The sequence below is a fragment of the Electrophorus electricus genome, chromosome 1, assembly GCF_013358815.1.
Source record: "Electrophorus electricus isolate fEleEle1 chromosome 1, fEleEle1.pri, whole genome shotgun sequence".
NCBI classification, from domain to species: Eukaryota; Metazoa; Chordata; class Actinopteri; order Gymnotiformes; family Gymnotidae; genus Electrophorus; species Electrophorus electricus.
Genome location: NC_049535.1, coordinates 17,758,419 through 17,786,300, shown reverse-complemented (window position 1 = coordinate 17,786,300; position 27,882 = coordinate 17,758,419). Strand labels below are relative to the sequence as shown.

At 48.1% G+C, this 27,882-nt stretch overlaps 2 protein-coding genes across 5 annotated transcripts in view; one reads left to right on the top strand and one right to left on the bottom strand.

Annotated features, from left to right (window-relative positions):
• ntn1a (netrin 1a) overlaps positions 1-939 on the top strand; it is a 47,938-nt gene extending 46,999 nt beyond the window's left edge. For all 3 annotated transcript variants that reach the window (XM_027021940.2, XM_027021938.2, XM_027021937.2), the window contains exon 7: positions 142-939. In XM_027021940.2, coding sequence (XP_026877741.1) covers positions 142-470 — 329 coding nt within the window. In that variant the 3' untranslated portion in view covers positions 471-939. The remainder of the gene's footprint in view (positions 1-141) is intronic.
• On the bottom strand, positions 788-26,229 carry stx8 (syntaxin 8). Of its 2 annotated transcripts, XR_003411440.2 has the most exons (9): positions 26,100-26,229; positions 25,202-25,301; positions 24,992-25,086; positions 24,395-24,505; positions 21,897-22,036; positions 21,637-21,729; positions 7,285-7,386; positions 6,870-6,985; positions 788-3,835 (listed from the first exon to the last, which is right to left on the bottom strand). XR_003411440.2 is itself a non-coding variant. In XM_027021941.2 (8 exons), the coding sequence occupies exons 1-8, from the start codon at positions 26,114-26,116 to the stop codon at positions 3,771-3,773; spliced, it is 723 nt and encodes a 240-aa protein (XP_026877742.1). In that variant the 5' UTR covers positions 26,117-26,229; the 3' UTR covers positions 788-3,770. The 2 variants fall into 2 exon arrangements, 1 of the variants encoding a protein (XP_026877742.1); XM_027021941.2 differs by lacking the exon at positions 6,870-6,985.
• Positions 26,230-27,882: the final 1,653 nt, after the last annotated feature.

The following is a 27,882-nucleotide window of genomic DNA, read 5'->3' as shown; positions in this document are numbered from 1 at the left end:
GTTTTCCTAACCCCCATTGCCCTTGGGGTCCAGACCTGGGTTACTGTAAAGCTGCCTTGTGATATCCATCATAAAAAGCTCTATAAATAAAACTGAATTCCATCATCCGACATCTCTTTTCCATGTCTCTGAACCTCCCAGCTGTCCAGGTCCACATCCTCAAGTCGGATAAGGCTGGAGAATGGTGGAAATTCACCGTCAACATCATCTCCGTCTACAAGCAAGGCGAGAACCGCATCCGCCGCGGAGACCAGCTGCTGTGGGTGAGGGCCAAGGACATAGGCTGCAAGTGTCCCAAGATCAAAACTGGCAAGAAGTACCTTCTCCTGGGTAACGACGAGGACTCGCCTGGCCAGGGCGGGATGGTGGCAGACAAGGCCAGCCTGGTGATCCAGTGGCGAGACACGTGGGCCCGGCGACTCCGGAAGTTCCAGCAGCGCGAGAAGAAAGGCAAATGCAAAAAGGCATAGGGAACAGGAGGGCGGAAAAGTCTGCCATTGCAACCTGGATGGAGGAATCCAGGAGCCAAGAAGAAAGAGGGAAGGGGCTGAGACAAGACTGATACGGAGCGTTGCTCTCCGGAATGGAGGGATGAAGAGAACGTTTTCTCTTTAAACGAAAACTGTTGTGAAGGAGCTTACCTTGCCGTTTTTATTTCTTATTAATTTCCATCAAGGTCTGTTTATCTGGATTTGGCAAGTTTGCACCGAGTTCATATTCATATAAATATATATTCATTCAGAATTAAAATGCACAGACTGCCAAAAAAGGCTCTGAAGGCACTCCATAAAAACACAAGGACATTTTATTTTTTATCTACTCTTAAGCCTTTTTTGTTTGTTACGATATCACCCATTTCTCTGGATATTTGGACTTTATTAGACAAAAGAGGAGTCATTGCTTAAAAGTAAACAAGGCACATTTTCCCAGATTTTTCCAGTACGTGTATCTGTGGTGATTTCTTTCCAAAACGTGCTTCTTAGATGTTCTGTTTTTAGGCAAATACACAAATTGTAACATGGATTTGGGATTTAATGCTTAAAGTACGCGTCATTTGACAACAGACCTGAACGCAAAGGTTTTGCTGGCAGATATTAACACTATTAACATGACTCATGTTAAGTGTGGACAACAGTGTAGAACATGCATGTTCATTATATGACTAATAATTCCACAGAGATCTGAAAGCTGGTGCTGCTATATAATACAAAAACATAGTGGTTTGATTATCTTACACACAAGGCCACTTACAAAAAAAATCTAAAAAAGAAAATAAAAATGAACTTTTTCATTAATGCAGAAAACCATAAAAGCAGAGATTTACATTTTCAGTGCAAGTATTTAAGTCTTCTTCATTTTGAATTTATTCCATCGTTCACATTTTTAAACAGTAGATCATGACACACACAAATAAAACAGTTAATACTCATTTGCTAACAATGTGTCCTTTCCAGTAAATAATTCTTCAAACAGGTGTTAAATCATGTTTCAGGACAAGTCTATGGTCCACACTCCAGCGTTATCAACACATATGGTGGGACATTCAGAATTTTATTTAGTCTGTATTAGTTAAACAAGGAGAAAATACAATTTAGTGTATTTTCATTAGCTATTTAAGTAGTTACCAAACGTATGTAATGATAAAATTATATTTCATTTTGTCTGCCCAGCTTCTAAGCAAGGATGCATACACAAAAAGAGTGTGTGTATTAGTTTTAGCATTTAAAAACATCAAATGACAGAAACCTCAGATTACTACCATGCACAACGAATTCTACTTTTGTCTTTCAATGAAACCGTTGAACACCACGCTGTGTTTGTGTGTAATGCTGAGGTTCACCCAGGTCTGTGCAGCCCAGACACAAAGACAAACCCTTCAGCTAAAGTAGAGGAAACACAAGACCAACATAAAATGGCCTTTTCTGAATGCGAAAGAGTTTGGCAGTCACAGCAGTATGTGCCCAGGTAGGATTTTGTGTGAAACAGTATTTAGAAAGAAATATTTTCTTTAATGTCAGTTAATGTACTAGTAAGAATTTGTAGTAAGAGGTGTAAAAAAAACTAACAAAAAAATACCCCCCAACAAAAACACCTCAGTGTCTTATGAGGCCACTGACCCCCATGCAGCTCATATATATAGCTTGAGAAAAAAAAATTTAAATAAAAAAATTCTCAGTATAACTGTGAAAAAGAAAAGAGAAAAAAATGATACTGAGCCCAATTGCTTTTTTTATCGTAGGGGAATCAACCACAGATCCCAGAGTGCATCAGCTCCGGCAGCGAGCACACACACACACACGCGCGTGCTACGGGATGGAAAGTAAACCACCCTGACGTGTTTACTCCTGATGAGTGAAACTGCGTGAACGGTTCAGTGCTCAGTGTTCATCGTCTGTACGTCTGCGTCCTGCTCACTTACTTGCAGATTGTGTTGATTGAATCATAGATGACATACATGTAGTTACACACATGACACAGTTTCACGTTAGTTTCTACATAATAATGTTCATAGATACCACTTTGTAAATGTATCCATTTTTGGCACTATATGTCAGTATAAATCAATCTGCCCAGTTTTTGTTACTATACAATATCGTTATGATGTAAATTTACGTTTTTTTCTTCTTACTTTTTAATTTTTTTTATCTTAAGCAGTGAAAACATGGATACCGTATTTGACGTGACTATCAGACCTGTCCAAACAGAACACTGCTTTTGGTTCCTACTATGAAATTGTAAATTTAGCTGTGGCAAATATAAATCCGCATACTAATATATTATGGTTATTATATATGAAAATATTTAATGACAAGACATTGTGGATTTTGTTAATGTCTTTTTTTATTTTTTATTTTTTGTTTGTTTGTGGTTGTTTAGATGGTTGTGATTAAAAACCAGAGAGGAAGAGGAACTACTGAACAGTGATCTGGTCCCAGCTCAGTTCAGCACTCAGTTTAATAAAATCCTTCTATGTCACTACTATCGACTTCATAAATTAATCTGAATGATCTCCTTTAAATGATCAAAATTTAATTTCTTTTCACATTTCTTTTATTTTTTTTAATCAATTGTTTCCCAATTGTAAACAATTAAATTTTTTACAAACAAAAGAAAAAAAACAAAAAACAGCCAGTTAAAAATTAACAGCTCCTGATCGTAGGGACACACCATTAATTTAGTTATATATCAAAGATCAGAGGAAGCTGATGAAAACACATTTATTAGAGTTGAGTAACCATAAAGTCCAGTGATCAGAAGAGTCAACTAACACTCCAGCTGATTCTCCTGTAACGACAGTTAGCTGGAATCCTTCTGATAACATAATACAACAACTTCAGATACATGAAAGTGCAAAACACGACTACAGTAGAGGAGGCCTGACGAGACATGCCGACAGCGGCCGGAGGGGCGCGCGGTTAGTGGGGCGCAAGGTTCCCCACATCCCTGCTGAAGTCACTGCTCCCCCACTCATGCGTTTCATATGGGGGGGACAAACGTGATATTCCAAACAGTTCTGTTTCTCAAACATAACAATGTTTTCCCAAGACATTAAGGAAAAAACAGGCAGAAATTACAGGTGCATGATATTCTTGTGTTTTTAAATGCAAGTTCACTTCTTGGCTTAATGTTTATTTTTAAAAAGACAGCACAGCAGTACCATCCAGAAGTTATAGAACAGAACGGGGGGGGGTGGGAGGTGTCTCACCCCTTCTCCCTCGGAGCTGTAGCACCTGTGCTCAGCGTTCGGGCAGGACACGCGGGGCACTTTATTAGGTAGGCCAAGAGGCCACCACCACGATGGCTATAAGCAGGAGCACGATCACTACCAGCATACCTGTTTAAAACACACACACACGCACACACCCACCCACACACACACACACCCACACACACACACACACACACAGTGTGAATCCACATGGCTGTGTAGTAATTCCCCAGACTTTCCTTGGCAGCACTTCGGTGCGCAGCTCATCACAAAAGCCCGTCAGAGTCCATAATGTGATCTGCAGGGCTTGTGGGTAAGTACCCCAGCGGCCGTGCCCGTCACGGAGACGAGCTTTGCCCTTTAGCGTCAGGGTATCCTGCATTACAACCACTCAACAGAGGAGGTCTGATCCTTCAAGTGCAGATCAAAGCGGTTTTAACATTTCAAAGCAGCAAGTTGAACCGATTACTCCAGACGAGAAAGAGACCACCGCATTGAACTTCAGAGCAAATTCCAACATGGATATTCTGTTCTCCAACTTCTATTATGCAATATCTGTGCATATTATTGTGCCTTATTTGTGTTTGAGTAAATTCTGATCCTGAATTAGCATCACTCTATTGTGCCAGGCGTCAGTGACACAGCTCTATTTATCGCAAGCGGAGATAAAGAAATCCTTTCACTTTCCTCAGAGTCCTGTCAGAGCGGACGAAGGAATGCCGGGGTCAAACGAGTGCTCTCAGGAAAGCTCCGGTCTAACGGTCCACATCTCGGGAACAAAACTCCAGCGCGTGCACGACAATGGGAAAGCGTTTTCTGCTAAGCATCTGCCTCTCATTTAGCGAGCTGCTGGTCAGAATGGGTAAAAGAAGCTTGGCGTCGCTCGCTGTCTGCAGCTGTTTCACATCCACACGAGGGTGGTGGTGGGGGGGAACTCCTCTCTGAAATTCCTGGAAGGTGTGAATAGAATGATAGAAGGATGCCTCATCTCCTGTGAGTCACACGCACAGTTCACAGGCATTCTGATTTACTGTGTGTAACTGCATCACGTTTGTGAACTATCCAGCAGCGATCCACAAACCCTTTGCTTATAAAGTTGTTGATGCCATCAAATGATTTGCGTAAGGATACATGCAAAATCCTCCTCACACAGGACACCACCATTACCAGTCTGCTGTGTCCATTTTCAAAATGCCCACACCTTTCTGTCATCAAACCACCGCATCTCGCTTCAAAACCTTCTTATCTCCAGCAATCAGACGCCAGAGGCTTGGCATGAGTGCTCCCTTCTTCGCTCTGGCCAGGCTGGTGCGCGGTAACTCTCCCAACCCCTGCTTTACGTCGCTCTAATCACTGGACTCGTGTTGGCTGGGGCTCCGTTGGCGTGTCGGCGCGAAATAGGGACCCAGTCATCACTGCCGCCAAATCCTGCAAAGCTCGGGGGGTGAGATGCCACTGCCGGGGGGCGGGGGGGGGGGGGTGTTCAGGCAGAGGCAGGAGAGCAGAATTCCCACCTCCGGAAAATGGGATAGATTGGGTGGAAAAATGGTGCAAGCTCCCGCCAAGAAGAGATAGGTCATCAGAGGAGAACGGAGGGCGCACAGGGCCTGGCAGAGTCGGTAAAAGTTACGGGTGAAACTCTTTACTAGACAAAGCACATGAGGGACAAAGATAAATCCCCACCACCAAAAAGAAACAGGGCCGTGAAACCGTGAAAAACTCACATCCAGTAAAACCTGGGAAGGCGTCTTCCCGGAGTGGGAGACCGAGGGCCAGCGTTGTGATGTGATCCAGACAGCACTCTGGGACCAACCCCAGCCCAGCAGAGTTATTTCAGTACTACGCTGCATTCTTACTGAGATGATTAAGGAAGGATGGTGCCAGTCTCAGGTCCTCGTCTCCTGCAAAACACCTGGCTGTCTGCCATCTATCTGGGGCTCACGGCTGCTGGTCAACTGCCGGACCCCCCCCCCAGGACAAGGCAGAGGTACCCACACAGGACGCATTCCACCTCCCGAGCCGTGAGTCCTGGCCCGTCGGTCAGGCGAAGAAGGCCGCCCGCCTCCTGCCTGGGGAGGACACCAGAGGACGTCCACTGGAGCTGTGTGGAGCAGGATCATGTAACCCTGATCACACATTAAAAACATCAGCAAAAAAAGCAGTGGAAAATAAGCAGGAGAAAGGCATGAACTCTGTGTGTGTGTGTGTGTGTGTGTGTGTGTGTGTGTGTGTGTGTATGTGTGTGTGTGCGCGCAGTAGAAAAAGCGAAAGAGAACCGCAAAACAGTTTCTGGCATGTTATATTTTTAATTCTTTCTTTCCACGAGACAAAGACAGGTGTCAAACAAAGTCAAGGTGCGTGGAGGTTGAGGAGAGGCAGCGAGTGGCAGCTGAAAGAGCAGGAGAAACAAGAGGTGGCATACAGGCGAAAAGGAGGAATGTTTCCATTCATCTGTCCTCCCCCCACCCCCATCCCTCCCACACAGAACACACGGGGACGGAGAGGTGTTAAAAGCTAGAGACGCAACACTCGGACAGAGAGGGAGGGAGAAACTTTGTTCATCCATCTGGGATCAGCAAACAACCCCTCCCCCGCCACACCCCTACCCGAGCCACGGGGCCGAGAGGGCGGAATTACGGATGAAGTTAGCTGTCCTCTCTCAACACAACTACACCTTCATCTCCCTGGTGATGCACTATGGAGTTTGGTAGGCAAACAGGGCCCTCCACCCGCTGAGGGCAGTTAGCCAGGGTTCTGGAACACAACTCCAGCTCCAACACCAATACCCCCCCCCCCCCCACCGACTCCCAAACCACACAGATCACTCCCATTACAAATACAGAGCTGGATCGGATCAGAGACTCATTCTGACCGGTATGGCTTCCTTTGAAGTGATTTCATTGACAAATCATGGTGCCTACAAATAATGGTGCCTACAATCCAGACGCACAAACCCACTGTGAGGGTCCAGCACTCAGGAAATGCGGTCCCTGCATTTACCCTCCAAACAGACGCACTTACAGGGCCACAGGTGTTCAGTAGGACAGCACAAGTTGAGCCATAACTCCACATATGGATTGGAAATGAAATGCTCATAAGCAGAGAGAGAGAGAGAGAGAGAGAGAGAGAGAGAGAGAACGAACATCAGAACACACATCACCTCCACAAATCCACCCGAACGGCGCTGGGCCTCCGCCACCTCTGGCCACGCCCAGGGAGGAGGGGCAGAGCGGCTCTGACGCACGGGCCGCTGTCACAGAGCCTCGGACCCAGCGGCTGGAGAGGGAGGGGCTTAGTTATGATGTCATCCCTGATCGCGCTAATGTAAAAGCAGCTTGCGAGAGGAAGTAAGACACGTGCTCTAGACAGCAGCCGTGAGTTACGAGGATCTGTGATCTGAGGCGGTCAGCTTCCACGCCGCAGACAAAAGGAAGCATTAGGGCTGCATTAGGGTCGAGTTTGGATTTTAGCTGGATTCCGTGATGCTTCTGTCCTGGACTCGTTTGATCAAGATGGGAGTGAGAAGTGGTTTAAAACAGGGGCGGGGCTCATGCAGGCCACGCCCACAAACTTACCACAGGAAGCCGATTTGGTCTCCACTAGTTTGACCCTTTGTGTCTCGTTGCGGATCCGGCCGTCCGTTTTGTCCACCAGCTGAGTGATGTCGTCAATGACCTCTGGGGAGGAAACAAAAGCAGGAAGCAGCGTAAGAGTTGAGCTGTAAGAGGGGAGGCTGCCAGCGGTGTGGCGTTTATCCAGCGTGGGACCCCTCAAGGCTGGAAACTGCTGACCTGTTCCTCAGATGCACTACGCATCCTTCTGTCATTGTTTCAGGGTCTCAGCAGTTAGGAAAGCAATAAAGCACAGTAAGAATGTGGGGGATGGTGGCGGGGACTGTCAGAATAAAGCAGCAGGCAATGTGCAAAAGCACTTCAGCCCTCGTGTTACTTCCACAGGGTGTCTTTAATAAGAGCACACACACACACACACTCACACGTTCCACTGTATGTGCTGCATCCCGGCTCCATAACACACAGCTCTGTTGGTGAGTACGTACAGTACAGACCCTTTAACACACAGCTGTAATTCTACATCATCAATCTGATGACACAATCACTCCCTGCCTCCCAAAAAGCCCCGCCCTGTTTCTATCTGCTCCTCCAGTGACAGTGAGGCAAGGCCAGGTGCACCCCGACATGATGCAGCTAGTTGGGTCCACACACACACACACACAAACACACACACACACACACACACACACACACACACACACACACACACACACACACATATATAGACTTAAGAGAAGTAGTTATTTTCTACATTAAAACTATTACTTATATACCTGCTGTCACGCAAAATACATCACCCTAACAAATCACGCCCCCCTTTCCACCTGCACTACAGCCATCATCGCCAGTACCACGGCTGGCCCACAGATGGGGAGACGCTGGAAAGAGTGTGTGTTTGGAGGCTCGCAACACATTGAGCGTAAAACACACTATGCCACTCGAGCTGGTACACACGGGGGCCTCAGGTCAGGGGTGAGAGAGAAAGGTAGCTCTCCTGAGTGGAGACATTAACCACTGAGAGGCAGGCGTCACTCATAAGCCCTTGAGAAGAGCAGGGGGAAGGCCAGGGTGACCGACAGCCCTCAAACTGTTCAGTACAGCAGCACTGGCGTCAGACATCTGAGTCACCTGGGCCATCCGCTTTGGAGATTTGTTCATTTTTCAGAAGATGACAATATCTTACATTCTGTGGGTGGAGCACTAAAGTGTCCAAATGTAAACTGTGTTGGATGTGTGTGTGTGTGTGTGTGTGTGTGTGTGTGTGTAATACATTTTGCAATTTCTTCTCTTGGGGGCGACACTGAGCAATTGCCAACCCCCCCAGGACTAACTAGCCAGCAACCTGTGCCAGCGCACACACACGCACGCAGGCACACACACTCAGATACACAAGCTTACTGGAACTTCCCATGGCTCATAGAATGAGGCGCTCTGATGAAATAACTCCATTACTGTATGTAGGACATTCTGGGGTTGTGGGGTGTTTCTACCGCTCTGCCCGGGTCTTGCCGCGTTGGCTCTGGCACTGTCTCTAAACAATCACTCCCAAAGTGTGGATTAGTGAGAGAGGCTTTGCAGTGCGGGTTTACCAGTTTATAAACGCACATTACACCATAAGAGGCCCGATGGGCTCCAGCCAAAACCACACACACACACACACACACGCACACGCACACGCACACGCACACGCACACGCACACGCACACGCACACGCACACGCACACACACACACACACACACGCACACACACACACACACGCACACACACGCACACACACACGCACACGCACACGCACACACACACGCACACACACACACACGCACACACACACGCACACACACACGCACACATACACGCACACATACACGCACACATACATGCACACATACACACTCACGCCTGCAGAGAGAGGAGGGATGTTTGTTATTATTTCAGCGCTTCTGTCAAACTCACACAAACACCTCTGAGCTGGAGAACTGCAAAACAAGCCACACGTCCCCACACGTCCCCAGGCGGATTCACCCGCTATAGCTGAGGGCTGCTACGCCCCGCCCAGAGAGCCAGCGCCCTGTGGGGCTTAGCTCTAGATCCACCACACCTACCCCACTTGTTACGATCCGGCTGGACTGCGTCAGCTAGATGTCGACAGGAACCGAGCTGAAAGAAAGCTCTGGAGGGGTCTCCAGGAGACAAACACAGAGCCCACAGAGGTACCACAGCATGTGAGCGCCAAGGCCTGGAACGTGTCTCTGCATCAGGAGTAAGGGGCCATTTTGAAACGTTTAGGACAAGAGCGTCCAGGAGTGACGGAAACGCAGGGAGGCATGGACTCCAAACGGACGCCTGGTCGAAGCATCTCAACCATGAAGCAAGAGACAAAGAGATGACAAGCATGGCCAAGCTCCAAGTTTCCATTCAAAACGGGATGAAAGGAGACACGACTTCTGGATGTCCAGCGCTTTGACTTTTTCTTCCCCAGATCTTGGCTTTCCTCGTCAGCTGCTGGACCCAGCTAGGAGCTTCTTTCGGGTGAATCCGAGACCTCCTGGAATCTGAGACCTCCTTTGACATCCAGAACTCGGGCCTGACTGCTCGAAATCAACGTTTGGCACCTTGAGGGCATTTATCTGTCTGCAAGGGCGAGTCTTCCTGAGTGACCCAGTTCAGGGGACACGGGATAAAGCTTCCGGTGGTACTGGACAGTGACCAGAGACGCGCCAAACCCTCTGAGGCAGTGGGAAGACAACACAGCCGTGAAGACGAACATCACGTCAGGAGTGAGTAAGGGATGACATCTCAGACATGGCTCAAATGGATCAGAGAGAGAAGAAATGGAGAAAGCCTGAGACACTTGGAGAGTAAGGGAGCCAGCATGCGTATTTCTGAAGAACACACATGTAGCGAGGCCAGCCAGGGCCCACGGGAGACAAACTCAGCTCTCGGAGTGATTTAGCGCAGCTCAGCGGAGCAGCTTCCCTCTTAAAAGGTGCAACTTCAGAGACAACTCCCAGATGCATCTCACGTCATGCTCCTCGCCACACGGCATGCTGGGTGTCGGCTTGGCTACAGTCATCAGCTGTCTTGCCAGTGATTTACTGGAGCCAAGGTCAAAGGGCGCAAGTCACGAATAAACAATGATAGGTCTGCGTGACCAATCAGACAGCAGGTCTTGGATCAAGTGTGTTGGCTCTGACAAAGTTCCAGCGTGCGTAGGTGACAGCCTGCAATTACCGCAGCTCAGGTAAGTATGGTGAAATCAAACGTTCATGCTGGAATCATCTTCTTGCTAAATTAAAGCACTGTCAAACAGCACGCCATAAATCTGCGAGTCTGGAGTAAAAACCAAGATGTCTCGGGAACTGATGTGAGACATCGTGTTGGACTCAACGCGAGAGCGATTCAAACACAAAACAAAAGCCGAGTTGTGTCTGGTTAACGAAGGACACCTTTCACTTCCCATTACTTTCTGTCTTGAATACATTAAGAAAAACCTTCATGTTCCACCTAGTAAAACAACACGCTCTGTGACTGTTTCCAAAAACATGCGCTCCAGATTTCAACCCGTGGATAGCGTGAGGGGTACTGGCTACGCTCTTAGCCGTGATCGGAAAACTCATAAAACGTCATATAAAAGAAAACTATTTTTCTGTTATTCAGAAGAGCAGTGGATATCCGCACCTGTCTACTAGACCGGGGAGTGTACAAGCGTGCACACGCGCCCGTGGGCCGTCGACACGCCACGGTGGATGGGGTTTGCCCCCAGCGGGCCTAAGCGGGACAGGGGCGCTGGGCGTGCGGCAGACCCGCCCATCACCAGGAGGGGGCAGCAGGTCGGCAAAGCGCCTGGTTTATGACATCACCCTGCTCTGTCAGCACCCGTCACTGCGCTGCTCAGATATGAACAGCCCTGGTCCAACTGCTACCATCCGGTCCTGTCCATCAATCCCCGTGTGAACGGCCCAGGTGTGTTGGAGCAGGGGAACAACTCTCAACAACCACACTAACCCACACTAATCCCAACATCCACACTAACCCACGCTAATCTCAACACTCACATTAACCCCAACAGCCACACTAACCCACACTAACCCCCACAAACCCCAACAACACCCAGCCTAACCCTAATCCAAACCCTTTGAAAGCACTGGGTAGTGATTAAAAATAAAATTTCTCTCACACACACACACACACACACACACACACACACACACACACACACACACACACACACACACACACCTGCTGAACCTCAACATTCGATGTGTGTGCGCATTTGTGTCTCATTTCTGTGTGCTGGGAGTTGCCAGGCCTGTCATCATGGTTACTGCAGGGGACACGCGCCCCGTTAAGGGGGCCCCTCCGTGATTGCCCATGACCTTATCAGCTGGGTAACATAACCGAGAAATAAGACCAAGCACTGAGAAGCATCACCACCATAAGCTGTTATTTAACAGCTGACGTGTGTTTCATTATGAGAGCTCTCACTCTCGCACACACACACACACACACACACAGTGGTGTTTTGCTGTATTTGTGAGGACTTTGACTCAAAATATGCAGTAACAAAAAAGCCCCACCCTAACTTAAGCCTTCCCCCACTGTAAGATACCCCCCGTATGAGGCCGTATCTGTATCTACAGCAAGACACTACTCTCTGTGTGTGTGAGAACATGTTCTCACACACACACCTCCAAATAGTCCACACACTAAATAACACTCTCCTCATGTCTAGAGCTTCTCTGCCCCCCCAGAGCAGCACACTGCCAGCTATCGCCACTGCTGCCCCCTGGTGGCTACAGCTGATCCAGCACTCAGAGCATGCAGGCCTCATCACTCTTCCCTAAATCACACAATCACGGAGCTGAAGCACGCGGCCTGCAACAGCAAACGCAAGGGCGTCTCTCCCTCTCTCTCTCTCTCTCTCTCTCTCACACACACACACACACACACACACACAGTTAAGTTCACCCATCATGAGCAAAATGCACCTGGGCATTTAGATGAAAGGTTCAATAAGGAAGCGGTCCAAAAGCACCTGGCCTCGATGCCGCGTGAGCCAAACAAGAGGCCACACCTCTTCACCATAGCCTCCTACTCCCTCCCTCCTCAGCCTCGCACGGGGAAAAAAAAAAACACGCCCACAAAGTTGTGCTTCGCCTGGTTTCCGTTAAATCTGTATGGTGAAACCCTGCAGCGGGGGAGGTGGCCGAGGGCGGGTGGACCACAGCGCCGCCCCGTTAATGAGCTAACGCCAAGCGTTCTCCGGAAACCTCGCCCTCTCGCTGTTTGTCGTGGCCTTTGACTCGCGCCGTCTGGCGCTGCCGGGACAGACGGGACATCAAGACGGCGCCCTAACACAATAGAGCTCTTCTCTGAATCGGATCAAAAGGTCCCATCGCAAAGAGACACGGAGCACACAGGTTAAACGATCCTGGCACAACGTGGGGCGTGGCCCGGCGGGTTCCGCAGGGTGGCGCACTCCGCAGCTTGAGGGCACGGCGGCTTTGAGTGGCTGCGCCAACACCGCTGAGTGCCTGTCGAACGCCCTGAAAGGGAGTCCGGAAAGGACGGGAAAATAGCTCATCACCTGCTTTATAGTGAGCGTCATTCAACAGCACACAGGCTCAAACCATTCTGACAGTTGGGGGGGCGGTTACATCATACAACCTCATTCTGATATGACACGGAAACCCAGCGGCCCACATCTATGTGACGCAATGAGCCGGGTCATGTTCGTCTGTTCCGTTCAGACGGAGGTGTGTGACTATTGGCACTCCTCCATCACCCAGCCCCCGAGCGTCGCTACTGGAGGAGGGTGGAGAACGAGTCCCAGCTCCGTCGGCACGGCTGGGGAGCACTCACTCGCTCTCTCTCACTCACGCCATCTCTCATTGTCTCACTCCCTCTGCACCCAGTCCCATATCACCACAGATAAATTGCAGACACCTCGCCATCCATTCCGCACGCGTGTGTGTGTGTGTGTTTGTTACGCACGCACTCAAACTGGCCTCCAACAACCTGCCACAGCACCACCTACTCAATCATGCAGCAATCAAGTGACTACATTCAAAGATGAAGACTGGCCAACTGTTGAGCGTGCGTGCGTGCGTGCGCACGTGTGTGTGTGTATGACTGTACTGCAGTACTATAATGCACAACAGAACTCAGACCTCATTTATTTTATTAGAACCACTTTTCAAATGTTATATTTCATTAAAATGCAGACATTTCAAACAAATTTCATGAAATAAATTGCATTCCACGAAAAAAAAAAAAAAAGATAAAATAAATAAGCGTTAGAAGTGCATTTTACATTTTCCATGCGGAGGAGATCGCCATGCAGCACAAGACTATTTGGTTTCTTCCCCACAGAACGTGTGTGTCTACATCAATGCTACTCTGCCCAACACTCTTCACCGCAACGTCAGAGGACCACGGCCTTCTTCAACCAACCAGCCAACACTATGCTTACACTTTCCCTGGATTAATTTAGGAATATCATTATGCCTAATCCAGCAGCAAAACAGTCACTGTTTGTGTGTGTCTGAGTGCGTGCGCGCACACCACTGTTTGAACCACTACTTCCTCCTGAAGGCTATGGCAGAGCAGAGAGTGCCTCCATTCTGGATAAAGTTTTCCACTCTGGTGACCCCATAATGCCCTGGGGCTCCCCCCGTGTCCAGCCCACACAGTTAGCAAGTTAGCAAGTGGCCCTATGTAAACATAGCAGGGTCTCCCAGTACCGCTCGCCCGGAACGCCATGCCGGAATGACACAGGCACATAACGGGAGAGAATGCTTTGGCACGTGAGTAACTGGGGAGGGAGAAGAGGCGATTTAAACAGCTGTTCCCTCACGGGAGAGGCCAGCACTCCCACACGGGGGAGGCCCACACTCCAGGGAAATCTTCCTGGCCTGCATCAAGACATTTACAGGCACATCACACACATACCTGCAGGATTAGTCAGTGGTATTCTTAAAACAACACTGGCTCTGTGTGTATGTGTATGTGTGCGCGCGCATATATAACAGGTTTTAAGCCCTTAACCTCCACATTTCAACCCCACCACAGAAACCCATGCCATGCCAGCAAGCATTAGCCCTCACCAGAAGGTGCGTCTGCCTCGTTTAAGAGGGGCTCCGTCTGGAGCGGTCCTGAGGGGGCGCTAGAGGAGCCCCGGGTTCACACGCCGGGACTTACGCGTGCATACCACGTCTGTGGTTGGTTTTGTAGCCCGTGATCAAAAAGCAGGGAGAAAGGCAAGCAGAGATGAGGTCAGAGCACAGATACTCCTCAGCTCCCTCCACCCCCAGCCCTTGTTAGAGAGAGAGAGAGACACAGAGGGGGCAGCATCTGGATGCGATCAGGAGACGAGAGGAGCTGGGGAGACCACGCAGAGGAGAGAGAGAGAGGAGGAGAGAGGAGAAGGAAGCAGAGGAGATGACAGGGCATGACGTATGCTTCCCCGCGGGGTCGCCATGGTGTGCCAGCCTCTGATCTCAGGTCAGTGGAGCACCTAAACACTCTGCTGCACCCGGTTCAGTTCACGCACGCTTAATCTGGCCACATGGCGCTATTCCAAAGAGCTCCAAACTCAAACAAACAAACAAACAAACGTTTCAGTGCAACAGAAAGACGCTCAGCTACACCCGCTGTTACTGTTATGTGCACTTACTCCTCAGAATATGCTGGATTACCTTTCTCTCCCCTCTCCTCCTCCTTTACTCCTTTCCTCCAATCTCTTCTCCTCTCCCCTCTACTCCTCCTCTATTCCTCTTCTCTCCTCGAACACGTCTAGACTCTGAAGACCGAGCAAAGCCACTACAGCACCTGTCGGACTCCGTCGGACCGGTAAGTCTGCTCGCAGCTCATTTATAAGGTGCTACCAAAAAATGAAATACAAGACCATTATACGTCTGTTTTTTTGATCACCACTTCTCTCCTGTTTTCAGTACCTCTCTCTCCTCTACTGTCTCATCTCGTCTTGTCTCATCTCGCATGAAGAAGCATAATGTTTACATATAATGAAACTATATTAAGGTTTCACTGCAGTATGAGTCTAAATGTGCCCGTGCTGACCTCCTGGCAGCACGGTGTTAAAAACTGTGAGTTTGATCTCTGCTCGCCGGGTCTAACACCATCTTCCACTCAATAATATGCCTGCACCTGCCTGAAAGCACAATATCACAATCCCTGCTTCCTTTCCAAGACAGCCACAGCTCTGAGACACAGACCCCGAACCCAAACCTGCAAAGCCGTGGGTTATCACAACATCTTGCTGTGTCTTGCTGCGTATGGGGACGAGAAGAACTGCCCTTGCTCGCGACGTTTACTGAACTACACATGAAAGCTCTGTGGCACTGAGAAATTCGTGCTGCCAGAGCTCGGAGCAGGACGCCGCCGCTAACAACTATCACACACACACCCACATCCACACAAACATCCCCCCCCCCCCCCTCCACACACACACACACACACACACACACACACACACACACACACACACACACACACACACACACACACACACACACACACACACACACACACACACACACACACCTCTCTCCAGATGTGCTGTGCACCCAAGTGTGTGTGTATGTGTGTGTCCGGTGCACTGGGCAACCATCCCACACACACTTTAAGGCCTCCATAAAAAAAAAAACCAACAACCCAAAGAAAGAAAATCCAGGAGTCGTGCGCTACCTGCCGCATAACATTTACATGGAAATACATGTGCAACGTATCGCATCCCCCCTGCCGCCCACTCCAAAAAACACACCCCTCCATCCCCCGGGCAACCAGGTCAGGGCATTCACCGCGGCCAGATGCCGAGGATGGACAGTTAACAGCATGTGTGGGCTTCCCATCGGGAGCAGGAGGCCGACAGTCTAATCCAAAGTTTTGCATGGGACACTGGTAAACAGAACAGGGGCCAGGAAAGAACGTTTGTGTGTGTGTGTGTGATGACACTGCCTCCCGATAGGCAGTGAACACCAGCAGTCGCCACGCCGACGCTACAGCGCAGGAAGGCTCCGCCTAGGAGCAGGGAAACAGGGTGAGAGGGTGAAAGAGAGAGAGAGTGATGAAAAAGAGAGAAGATGAGGAGTGATGGAGGTGGAAAGAATAAGACAGGGGGGGAGAGAGAGAGAGAGAGGGGCAGATAGGCAAGCTGTGCTGAAGTACAATGGATAGACACCAGATGGTGAGAGAGAGGGTGCAAGAGAGAGAGAGAGAAGTCTGCCTTGGTTATTTTGCCATTCTGTCATCAGCTTAAGTCTGATCACGCAAAACCTCACAGCCAGTTCCCACAAAGACACTCGCAGATAAACACAGAGCCCAGCTCTAACGCAGCTACAGACCACCTCCACCAATCCCACTTCAGCTGATCTGAGAACAGTGCCTGTCCAGCAAGTTGTCAGTTGCCCCACAGTTCCAGAGAGATCTCAAATAACCCCAGTAAAGACTTTTCTTTTTTTTTTTTTTTGTTCCAAATTTCTGCAGCACTCAGTTACCTGGCTCAGGTGTGATCAGAGATACCAGCCCTAAGGCCGCCGTGACAGCGGTGCTACGCTCCACATTGTCGCCATCGTGCTCAGTTTTCTGTGGCTCTGCCCTCTGCTGTCTAGCCCCGCATTTTAGCGGCAATACGGGTCATACAAGATTCAGAGCAGGAAGCAGAAAGATGGAGGCAATGGAGATGGCCCACTTTTAGGACGCCAAGACGCCAACGAAGGACTTCTGCTCTCTACCGGTGAGCTGGCCGTTTCTCTTTCTTTTTTTTAAATGAGCCCCTCACACGTCACATGATGTCAAGGGTCAACTCTCTCCATCGTGCTGTAAGCTACACTGGCGTTCGAGAACACCCAGGTCATACTCCAGTTCTGCGCAAATCACGGACACGTGTCCGCTCAGACTCGGGAGTGCGTAATGCGGTTAGGAAAAGAAGGCCGGTTTGGCAAACTGTTTTGTCCCGTTGGGAATGACTGTAAAGGCCAGGTCGAACTCTCCTCCACTGGGGTCACAGCGGGGTCAGGCTAAACTGTACGATACGTCATCTGACATTTGATACGTCAATATCTATCGCTTACTGATGAACTGATTTCAATTTGGAAATCACATCGGAAATCAAGGATGTTTTGTGGGATGGGGCGGTTCCTGACTGGCATTCTCTTGGGTAAAGAAGGCCTCATTGGTTGCTGTAAGAAGAGACTCATCAGTCTGGAAGATATGCTCCCACTGCTCACGGTGTCCGAGCAGGTCTTCTCTTAGCTCACTCTCCTCTGCTCTGCCCCGTATCTGTTAAAGATCCAAGTGAGGGCCTTTCCCACTCCTCTGCTGTACTAATGCCTTTTTTCCATCTCCGTCTGCATGCCAAGGCTTCTCTCACCAGAAGGTCCGAATCCACATGAAGGTTTGTTTCCTTTCTGAACCGAATGATGTCACTTGAGTGTTGGCAAAGCAGTGTAGTCTTAATAAAACAACACGGACATAATCGGCATCTCCAGGGGGTGCTGGGAGCACGCCTGAGGGCTGCGGGGTTTGGAGATAGAGAGGCGTCGTGGGTCGAAGGTCACCGGGAAGGGGGGGGGGGGGTTTAAGTGGTTCACACACACACACACACACACACACACACACACACACACACACACACACACACACACACACACACACACACACACACACACACACACACACACACACACACACACACACACACGACAGGAAGCCACGGAGAGGGGTTAAACTGGACACCTTTTGCATCAGTGTGTGTGGAGTGTGTGAGCAGGTGCTGTCCAGCCATGCGGGCACTAGCCTGGAGTGACCTGCTTTTCTCAAGCTCTGTTTATCCTGCAAGAAATGGGGCTGTTTTATGGGTCGTGTGCTCAGGGGCTCCCCCACCCTCCCTCTCGTAATGCGCGATGATGTCAGTCTTCCCGAACAGGAACCCCAGAAGCCCCCACACCAGCAAACCCGGGCTGTGCTGACATTAGAGACCAAGAGTTTTTTTTTGTTACGCACTCAGGGCTCGTTTGTGCCGTGATCTATGCGGTGCGCTCAGACTGATGCAAATGACGCATGTTCCAGCAGTTCCACCAGGGCTGCTGGGAAGTCTGGCAGGAGGCTCTCGGAAATACACATCCCGGCATGCAAGTGACTCAAGATCCACTACGGTACAGTGAAAGAGACGAAACAGGGCACGAAGATTCCGTTCTGTCGTCTTACAGCTCCCCGGCACAGAAAGTCCTGCAATGCCTGAGTGAGTGTCCTGTACTGTCTCATACGTGCAGCCTGAACAGGTGCAGGACCGTGCAGGCCACCTGACTACATAACTGGTGTAACTGCAGTACGAACAGGACTAAGAGAAGCCCTTGTGCATATGCCATGTGTAGCAGTAGGTACCTCGCGTAAGACACTGTAAGCTCAGAGATGACACCTGACACTCTGGACAGTAAAGCTTCCATCACCTTTGACCTCTGACCTCCCTCCCAGGCCCCTTACCTAAAAAGGTAAGAGCCAGTAGCCTTTGCTTCTTGCCAACGTGAATCTTAATCGGCTTACGGTCAAATACATCTGTCCAAACAACCCCACCCGAGTACAGCCCAATGCTGTAATGGGGCGTCCATACCTACTTTTCTCCACAAAGGCATATAAAGGAATATATCTTGGTTTAACAGCCTCAAATAAACCACCTGCCTAGAACTTCTATGTGGCAAAGATCTCCAACGGGTAAGAAGGTACTGCAACATGAGGCATTGGTCTACACGGCATTTCCAACCAGAAGCCCTGCGTGGACAAAACCATCCGCGAGGCTCTGAACTCTCGCACTGCTGCCTACAATGCGGGGATCATCAGCGGGAACATGGACGAGTACAAGTCCGCAGCATACGGAGTGCGCAGGGCGGTGAGGGAGGCGAAGCGGCGCTACGGGAAGAAACTAGAGACACAGTTCCAGCAGAGTGGCTCTAGATCCCTGTGGCAGGGACTACGGACGATCACGGACTACAGGAGCCCACCCTCCGGACTGATGAGTGCGGATGAGTCTCTGGCGAACGAGCTGAATACATTCTTCGCTCGCTTCGAGGCTACATCTAGCAGCACAAATGCTAACGGCGCCAGTGCTAACGGCGCCAGTGCTAACGGCGCCAGTGCTAACGGCGCCAGTGCTAACGGCGCCAGTGCTAACGGCGCCAGTGCTAACGGCGCAGCCAATGGCACATGCGCGGGGCCCACCATAGAACAGCGCCCTCTCATCATCACGGAGAGTGACGTGAGGAGAGTGTTTAAAAGGGTGAATACCAGGAAGGCGATGGGACCAGACGGTATCTGCGGGAGGGTCCTCAAAGCCTGCGCAGATCAGCTAGCCCCGGTATTCACCGACATCTTGTATATCTGTACATCTGTATATATAGATTTAGATTTATACTCAATTACCCTGTTACACAACTGTAGATATGGTATTATACAAAATGGATCTGTACATTCTGTAGATTGTGTACATATATACCCAACCATATACATTGTACATTGTGTATATAATCATAATATACATATATTGTACATACATTGTTAATATATTTTTGTACATACATAGAATATATATATTTATCTGCATATATATATATATATATATATATATATATATATATATATATATATATATATATATATATATATATATATTTATCTGCATATATATATATATATATATATATATATATATATATATATATATATATATATATATATATATATTTTTATATATATATATATATATATATTTTTTTTTTTTTTTTTCCTCTATGCACCCCTGTTTCTCTTCCTCAGTTTGGACAGAGCACTCTCCACCATTTCACTGCTCGTTATACTGTGTATGACTATGTATGTGACGAATAAACCGAACTTGAACTTGAACTTGAACAGGCGTAGGCTACAGGACATGCATATACAAGCAGCTTATAGGGAGTGTGTGTGTTTGTGTGTGTGTGTGTGTGTGCGCTACAGGGCATGCATATACAAGCAGCTTATAGGGAGTGTGTGTGTTTGTGTGTGTGTGTGTGTGTGTGTGTGTGTGTGTGCGCTACAGGGCATGCATATACAAGCACCCTACAGGCATGCATGTACAAGTAGTCTATAAGGCATGTGTAACATTAAGCTACAGGGCATTTATCAATGCAGCCTCTAAGAACTTTGAAGCTAAACCCCAGATAGGATAAGTAGCTATAGCCCATAGCCCAGCTAACGCTTCCCAGTCAAAGATGTGATTATGGTCAAGCAAACTGGTCCCACATTAGGTCCCACAATCATCAATCTGACAGACCATTTTCTATTCACAACTTTTGAAATGCTATAAACTCCACAACCTCCCGCTGAGTGAATAACCCGCTTCTATGATCGGGCACAGTCATTCAGGGAGTGTAAAACCTCTCAGTGCCAACGTCATGACACGGGGGTCTTCTAATTTGACGCCAGCTTCCTGTCCACAAGTCTGTTTGGTGTTTTAGCATACGTTCCTGGTGTTGTTTCGCTCGTGTATGGGAGCGCTGTGTGCAGGGGCTCATCGATATCAGCTTGTGACCTCAACCTGGCCACAAAGGAAATAAGTCTAGATTGACAAAGGCCGTACACCCACCACCATCTGGGTCAAAGGTCTCAGACATACTCTTCTTCTCTGCTAACGACAAGCGTGGGTCACTGAAAGCAGCAGCGGCTGTGGGTGCGGTTATCTCAGTACGGAAGAATCCGGCCTTCCCAGAACTCAGTGCACCTGTGTGAGTGCACACTAAAATAGCACAGCTACCTTTACCAGGCCTGGAAGGAGAGCGTGTGTGTGTGTGTGTGTGTGAGATTTCAGTTCCAGATCTCTCTCAGAGGAAACACTGAGGCTGATCAAACTGAAGTACGTTTCAGTGAACAGAACCACTGTCATACGGATCGTTTCAGAGCAGCTGGGTTTGAATGTTAGCCCAGAGCGATCCCGGAGCGAGGCCAGTTCTAGACCCTGCATGACACCATCATGTTTCTTTTTTTGCTCTGGGTTCAGTCCATGGTTCCCACACAGGACCACCACTATTAACACAAGGCTAAAGATGTCCAGTTAAGGAGCTGCAACCTTCTACTAGTGTTGCATAATTGCTAAAGTCGTCCCAGGACAGACTGTGCAGGGCAGCCTTTAGGGCATGCTGCAGGTATACCTGCAGGGCAGAGGGAAACCCGGTCAAAACCGCCAGACTCCCGTATCAGTCAGACATGGTTTAGAGGCCAAAGCACGCTGACCGAACACTCAACAACAAACCGCAAGCTTTTCTTTTATTGAACATCAGAAGAGCTTTCTGACTGGTTGGCTGACTCACCATTCTGCTCATCAAGCTCGTTACCAATCTCCTGACCCATACGCTTCTGTTGGCCAATGACAGCGGCCAGGGCGTCCAGACCTGCATCCTGGGCTAGACAGAGAGAGAGAGAGAAGGAGGGAGAGAGAGAGTGAGAGAGAGAACGAGAGAGAGAGAAAGGAAGAATGAAAGAACAAAAAAAGTGTGATTGAGTGAGTGAGAACACACACGGTGCAGCAGAGGGTGGAGCACAGTAGGCGGAGTCTCTCTGCCCATCTTGCCTTGGATTATGCGCTGCTGCTGCTCTTTGATTTCTCCGAACGTCAGTCCTCTCGTCTCCTCCGGTTCATTCAGCAGCCAGGGGTTCGCCGCCACCCCCGGCCCCGCCCCCCGCCCCGGTCCACCTGTCATCAAGGTCGAGCTGCGGCGTAGGAGATCGCCGTAACGTCAATCTGTCAGCAGTGCGCTCACTCGCCTGACAACATTTAAACCGCTACACACATAATGTAATGCAACAGTTATTACATGCACTCTGTCACTCACCAATCTTACCCACTTACACACATGCTTCCCAAGACAGCCACACATCATTAACTTTGTAACTGTAAATAAACTATCTGGCCTGACTGTGTGTGTGTGTGTGTGTGTGTAAACACACACACACATCTGGGAAACTCATGTGCCTTTCAGAACAAATTTTCAGTTATGTTTAACATAAATAACATCCAACTTTTTTTTAGTGTTTAAGATCAGAAGGCACGTGTGTTTATGGCTGTGCTGGGGCCCACTTTACATAAAACTCCTCTCCCCAGTCTTCCTCCCGCTCCGTAACCCCAACTGGGACAAAACCCCGGGAATACACGTCCACGCCGAGCTGAATGCTAACACGTCCACGCCGAGCTCAACCTAAACATGCTCAGATGGGGTTCGGTGTGAACACGTCCAGACAAACGTTGAGTATAAACATCCACACCATTCAACATTCTCCGCACTAAAGCTCGTTGCCAAAGACGTCCAGCCTGGTGCTGGTTCTGGAGAAGGTGTCTGGGTGGAGGAGGAGATGTGGGCCTGCTCTCAGAAAGAAGGAGAGAAGGACAGACAGGAAAGAGGGATTGAAAAAGAGATAGACCAAATACAGAGAGGAATTTTGAAAGCGTGTGGAGTTTTGATAAAGGTCCGGGGCCGGCGTAGATACTCGCCTGTCTTCCCTGCCCCCCCTCCTGCTGCATCAGCTCCCGACGGCCTCGTAAGGGAGTGGCCAGCCTGTGCAAGGGTGAGCAGAGCAGGCGTGGCCCACGCCTGGAGCCACGCCCAGCCCTGACCACCTGCGTTAGACGCAGGCCGCTGCACGGCGAGACTGGGGCATCTCCTGCAGTTAGTGCCACTAGGCTGGGTACTGTCTCGGGCTACAGGGGTCACTCGCACCTCCAGCTCAGTCTCCCTCATACTGCTCTTCTTCCCTCCTTCCTTTCACTCCCCCCCATCAAGCTTTTCCATATTTCACACCTCTGCACAAATCCCCCAGCCCTTTTGTTTCTGTCTTTCTCTCTACCCATCATTTATCCCTCCCACCATCTCTCTGAGGAAGGGTCTCTGTTTGAACTGCGGCCCGGGTCGTTTTGGACCGCCCGCTCCACCGGGTTCCGCCCCGGAGTGCCGCTTCCTCTCACCCTATGCGCTGTGTGAGGATTAGAGTTTATCCGATTCCCCGCTGAGCTCACACGCTCCCCCAGCCACGTCGCCCCGGAGCCAGTCAGCCCACCAATTATTCATCCGCGCATTATGATCAAACTGAAAGGAGAGGAGGTTGGGGGCCGGCCAGGGCACAGGGTCGCGGTTTGTGTATGTGTGTGGGGGGGTGGGTTAGGGGCTTCATATACAGCAGCCTTGTCACTTGGTGCCTTATTAGAGGCTAATCTACCCAAAAAAAAAAAAAAGTTTTGCAAATATGATAATCCCTTCATTCCAACAGGAAAGGTGGAACAACTTTGGTTAGTGAAGCAAGACTTAACCCCCCCCACCCCAAACACCCATGTAGACCACACAGTGAGAGCAGGCCCCGATCAAAGGCCCTGCTACCCAACATGCAGCAGCCTGATATCGCGCACCCCAAGCCTGCTCCCAACATAGAAACAGCTCCATCAAATGGTCCGAACTTATATGATTTAGGCGCCGTTAACTTGGGCTCACTCCTGCCCATCAGGGAGATCCAGATCAGTGAAAACGTAACACACTTACGTGCGCTCGCTCTCTCACACACGCGGACGGAGACCACAACCACAAAATCGTTTCTTGAAGTCTTCTAATGCAGCAACTGAGCCTATAAGCCTTTACCAGCCTCTGCAGAGCCAGCAGGCCACGCCCACAGCCACTTACCTGCCTTCCAGGTAAAGCCAAACTCAGCATTAATGATTTACTACCCAGAGAAGCTTTAAAATCAGCAAGACCCTGCAGAACAACCTAATCCGTGTCGAATAGCAAAACACGGCCAAGGATGTTTCTACGGTAGCCGATACTTTCCTTTCCGGATGACCCACACCCACTCCTGCACACATGCGCACAGCGCCATGGAGATTCAGGAGAGACAGCTGGGACCAGGCTCCTCCCACAGAGACTCAGGAGAGACAGTTCTCACTGCATTAGCAGGCTGTACCCCGTCGTGACGGGCACACTACATACGTTCAAAGAGGTCTGCATATTCTCAACTAATGAGCACGGCGAGGTCATCCCTTCTGTATGTAGACGACTGTAATCAGATTAGTCTGTTAGACAGTTTTACCGTGAGGGATCCAGATCTGTACCATTCCGGTTAAAAGAGGCACACAGTTGTTTTTCTTTGGTCACCAGGTCATCAAGCAGACTCTGTCTTCTGTCTGCCTCTGACTGTGTGCTGTAGGTCATTTGTTAAGGTACTATGACCATTAATAGAGAATGCTACGGTACAATACATAATAGTATAAAGACAAATATAAACATACTTTCAACAAAATGTGAAAAATACCTTTCAGATTATATATTGGATTTTTCTGTTAGCTCGGGTTCAACTTCATCTAACAATCAGACATTACTGATTCATAAGGTGTAAAAGGGTAAAAAATCCTATTTATTACAACAGACTGCCCTCTACAGGCCAATACAAGGAAGTACCAACAGCTGCCACACTATCAGGGAAGCTCAAAAGCAACAGGATAAAAATGTAAAGATCCAATTCATGTACAACATCAGTACATTAAAAAGATTTTGAGCAAGGATAAGATTTATGATATTACTTTATGTCTCTGTCCATGTGATTCAGTATAAACATGCCTGAGCATAGTCCTTCAGGCTGTCGCATGGCAACACACTATCTGACTATCTGCGCTCTGTGGAAGGATACATGCGCCGCTGTGATGAGGCTCGAATCAGGGTCTCCCGCAGCATGGACACATTCTGCTTCATCTTCTGCAAGGACGCTCTGAGTGTCATGTTGAGCTGCCCGTTACAGGTTACAGACATTAACAGACATTGACAGACATTGTGAGCAATCCGTATGAACAGCTGTACCCTCTGCCCACATCATCAATGTGTGTGGGGAGAACTGCCTCACCTTGGCAGGGTTACCGCCCGTCCTCTGCTGTCTGTTCCTCTCATGGATGTTTTCTGCAATCTCCTGGGCCAGACGGCAAGTGGCATCGTAATTCTGCAACCTAATGACACAAGAAGTTTTTATCCAGTTCTGGACATTTTTGCATGGTATATTACTCTGTATTATATCACACTAAGTCTCAACACTAGTCACTCTAGCCTCTACTGACAGTGAGTGCTTTGCACACATACACACCCACATAGGAGATGGGGGCGTCCCTGGATTACACATTAAATCTGTTTATGGTGAGTTTGACAAACTGACCCATGTGCCTATGAAGATCTACTGAATCATGCAAGAAAAGAGCTTTAAATAATGCCTCATCTCCAGTTATATCTCCATTATATATTATATCTCCATTATATATTATATCTCCCTTATATAACTCCAATATATATTATATCTCCATTATATATTATATCTCCATCTCCATTATATAACTCCACCTCCACCAACAGACGCTTCCCATTACAAACGTGTTAGGCGTTCATGGTTGAACTGGGCGACCTTTGGCCTACACACTTAACACGCGCGCGACCTCATCACTAATGCGCGAGTCTGTTTGAGAGTCAGGTGACGCACGGTTAGCACGGTGGCTACCGTTAGCTAGGCTAGCTGGTGTACACAGCCCAGACGTCCTAGATAAAGGTAGATAAAGCTAGACGTTAAGTTACGGAGATGAAGACATGACGATAACAACACCGCAGACCTCATTAAAGCTCGAGCTCGTCAGTTCTGTAACATTTCTATTCCGTTTATGTAGCTAGCGGAGCTAATGCTAGTGACTAGCTAGCTACTGAGAATTACAGCAAATGTTCAGGGTGCTACAACATTTCAAATGACAATAAAAAATACTTACCAGAGATCCTGGGACATATTTTAAGTGATTGATGTATTTTATTGTATTTATTAAAGAATTTTCCTACAGCAAACAATCAGAACCAATCAGTAGCGAAAATATTCCGGCTTTAATGATACGTTGCAACCGTGCGCTGTTTGAGACAAACTTCGTTCGTAAATCAAAACTCGACGCAGGTAGTTGGAATTGCGTTCATGGTGCAAGTAAATTCAGATGTGAGTATCGTTAGCCGAAGCCATTCACCCCTTAGCCACAGGTTCAGGATTTGGAATTAATATGTTACTGATCATTTAAATCAAGCTTATATTTTATGTTCACATAGTTCTCACGGGACAAGAGAAAGCATGAAATACTAGACTACAAGACACTGAAACCCAAGCTCTAATATAATGAATTCAGATATAGGTTAGTGTTGCAAAAAAAAGTACTGTAATCAATAACAATTTATGTTGTATGGTATACTCACATATGAATATTTTGTGTTATATATTCGGTACTTGCTTTGAAAAAAACCTTTTTAAACGCATGATTCTTACACGCGTACGTGAATTTCCTTGAGATTTCCGATGTGATTGCTACAGCTCATGAAACGTCCCTTATGGCATGTAACATGGCGTATGTGTCTGTAGCATAATTTATCATAATAAAAATTCTCTCAGTGGATGACGTCAGCCCCCATTTAAAAGTGTTGCTGGACTCTCTGTTGTACCATGATCAAACATGCATATTTCGATAGAAAACAAATGTGTGATATCTTGGACAGGACCCATTTGTCCGGAGATGTTAGACTAAGAAGACATTCAGAACTAGAAATGAAACAACACTGAATGCAGAATGTTGTCAGTGAAACGTCATTCTTAACGCTGTAAAACAGCAAAATAACAAAGTAACAATGTTGTTTGTATATGTCACATTTAACAATGCCATTTGCTGGAACATCACTCAAACACCATCCTACTTATAAGAACACCAATTTCTATATTTAATAACATGGTTTATTTAATACATATAATATCACTCAACTTTGTTTAGAGAAAAAAAACAACTTTGTGATTTGTGATATTATGTTAATGAAGTTTTATAGCCCCAGATATGTTTGAAATCAAAATAACCTGTGTATACAAACAGTTGGCAGGGTACTGTTAAATAGAAAATGTACAGGTTTTGAAATAAGTGCTTCCTAAATAGATGTAAGCATTCTAAATAAAGAATATGCTGACAATATTTGGGTGTTGATCATTTTATTTACTGCACTGGCACAGAATGCCGGCCATCCTTGTGTTGCTCGAGTAAACACAAGTAACGATCTCAGGTGGTTAATAGGAAAGACCTGATTTTTCCAACGGGCACTGCAAGCAGTTATGCAAGTCATCTGCATAAATCACCTGATCTCCACTGCCTCATTCAGACTGTGTAAAACTCTGGATATTAACAGTCAGTCCTGATGAGACCTTCTCAACTCTTGTTCTTAATACTTTGAAACTCTTTTAAATTGTCCTTGCACGTGCACCGACCTCAGACATCCTTCAAGGGCAGAATCTGCCAGCTTTGGTCTTGCAGACCTAAAGAACGTTGGTGGTGAAAGATTGCACTCCTGTTCCTTGCATTGCCCTGAGGGTATGGGAGAAATCAAATTCGACACACACCTCATCAGACCCTGTTCCAGATCCTTCTACATGTTTGAGATTGCAGGATGGAAGATACCAGCATGTCCAGCACTGAGATGCTGCGCTTCTTTCAGACAAATTCTGGTGGAAAGGACAGTTGAGAAAGGGTTTGCACC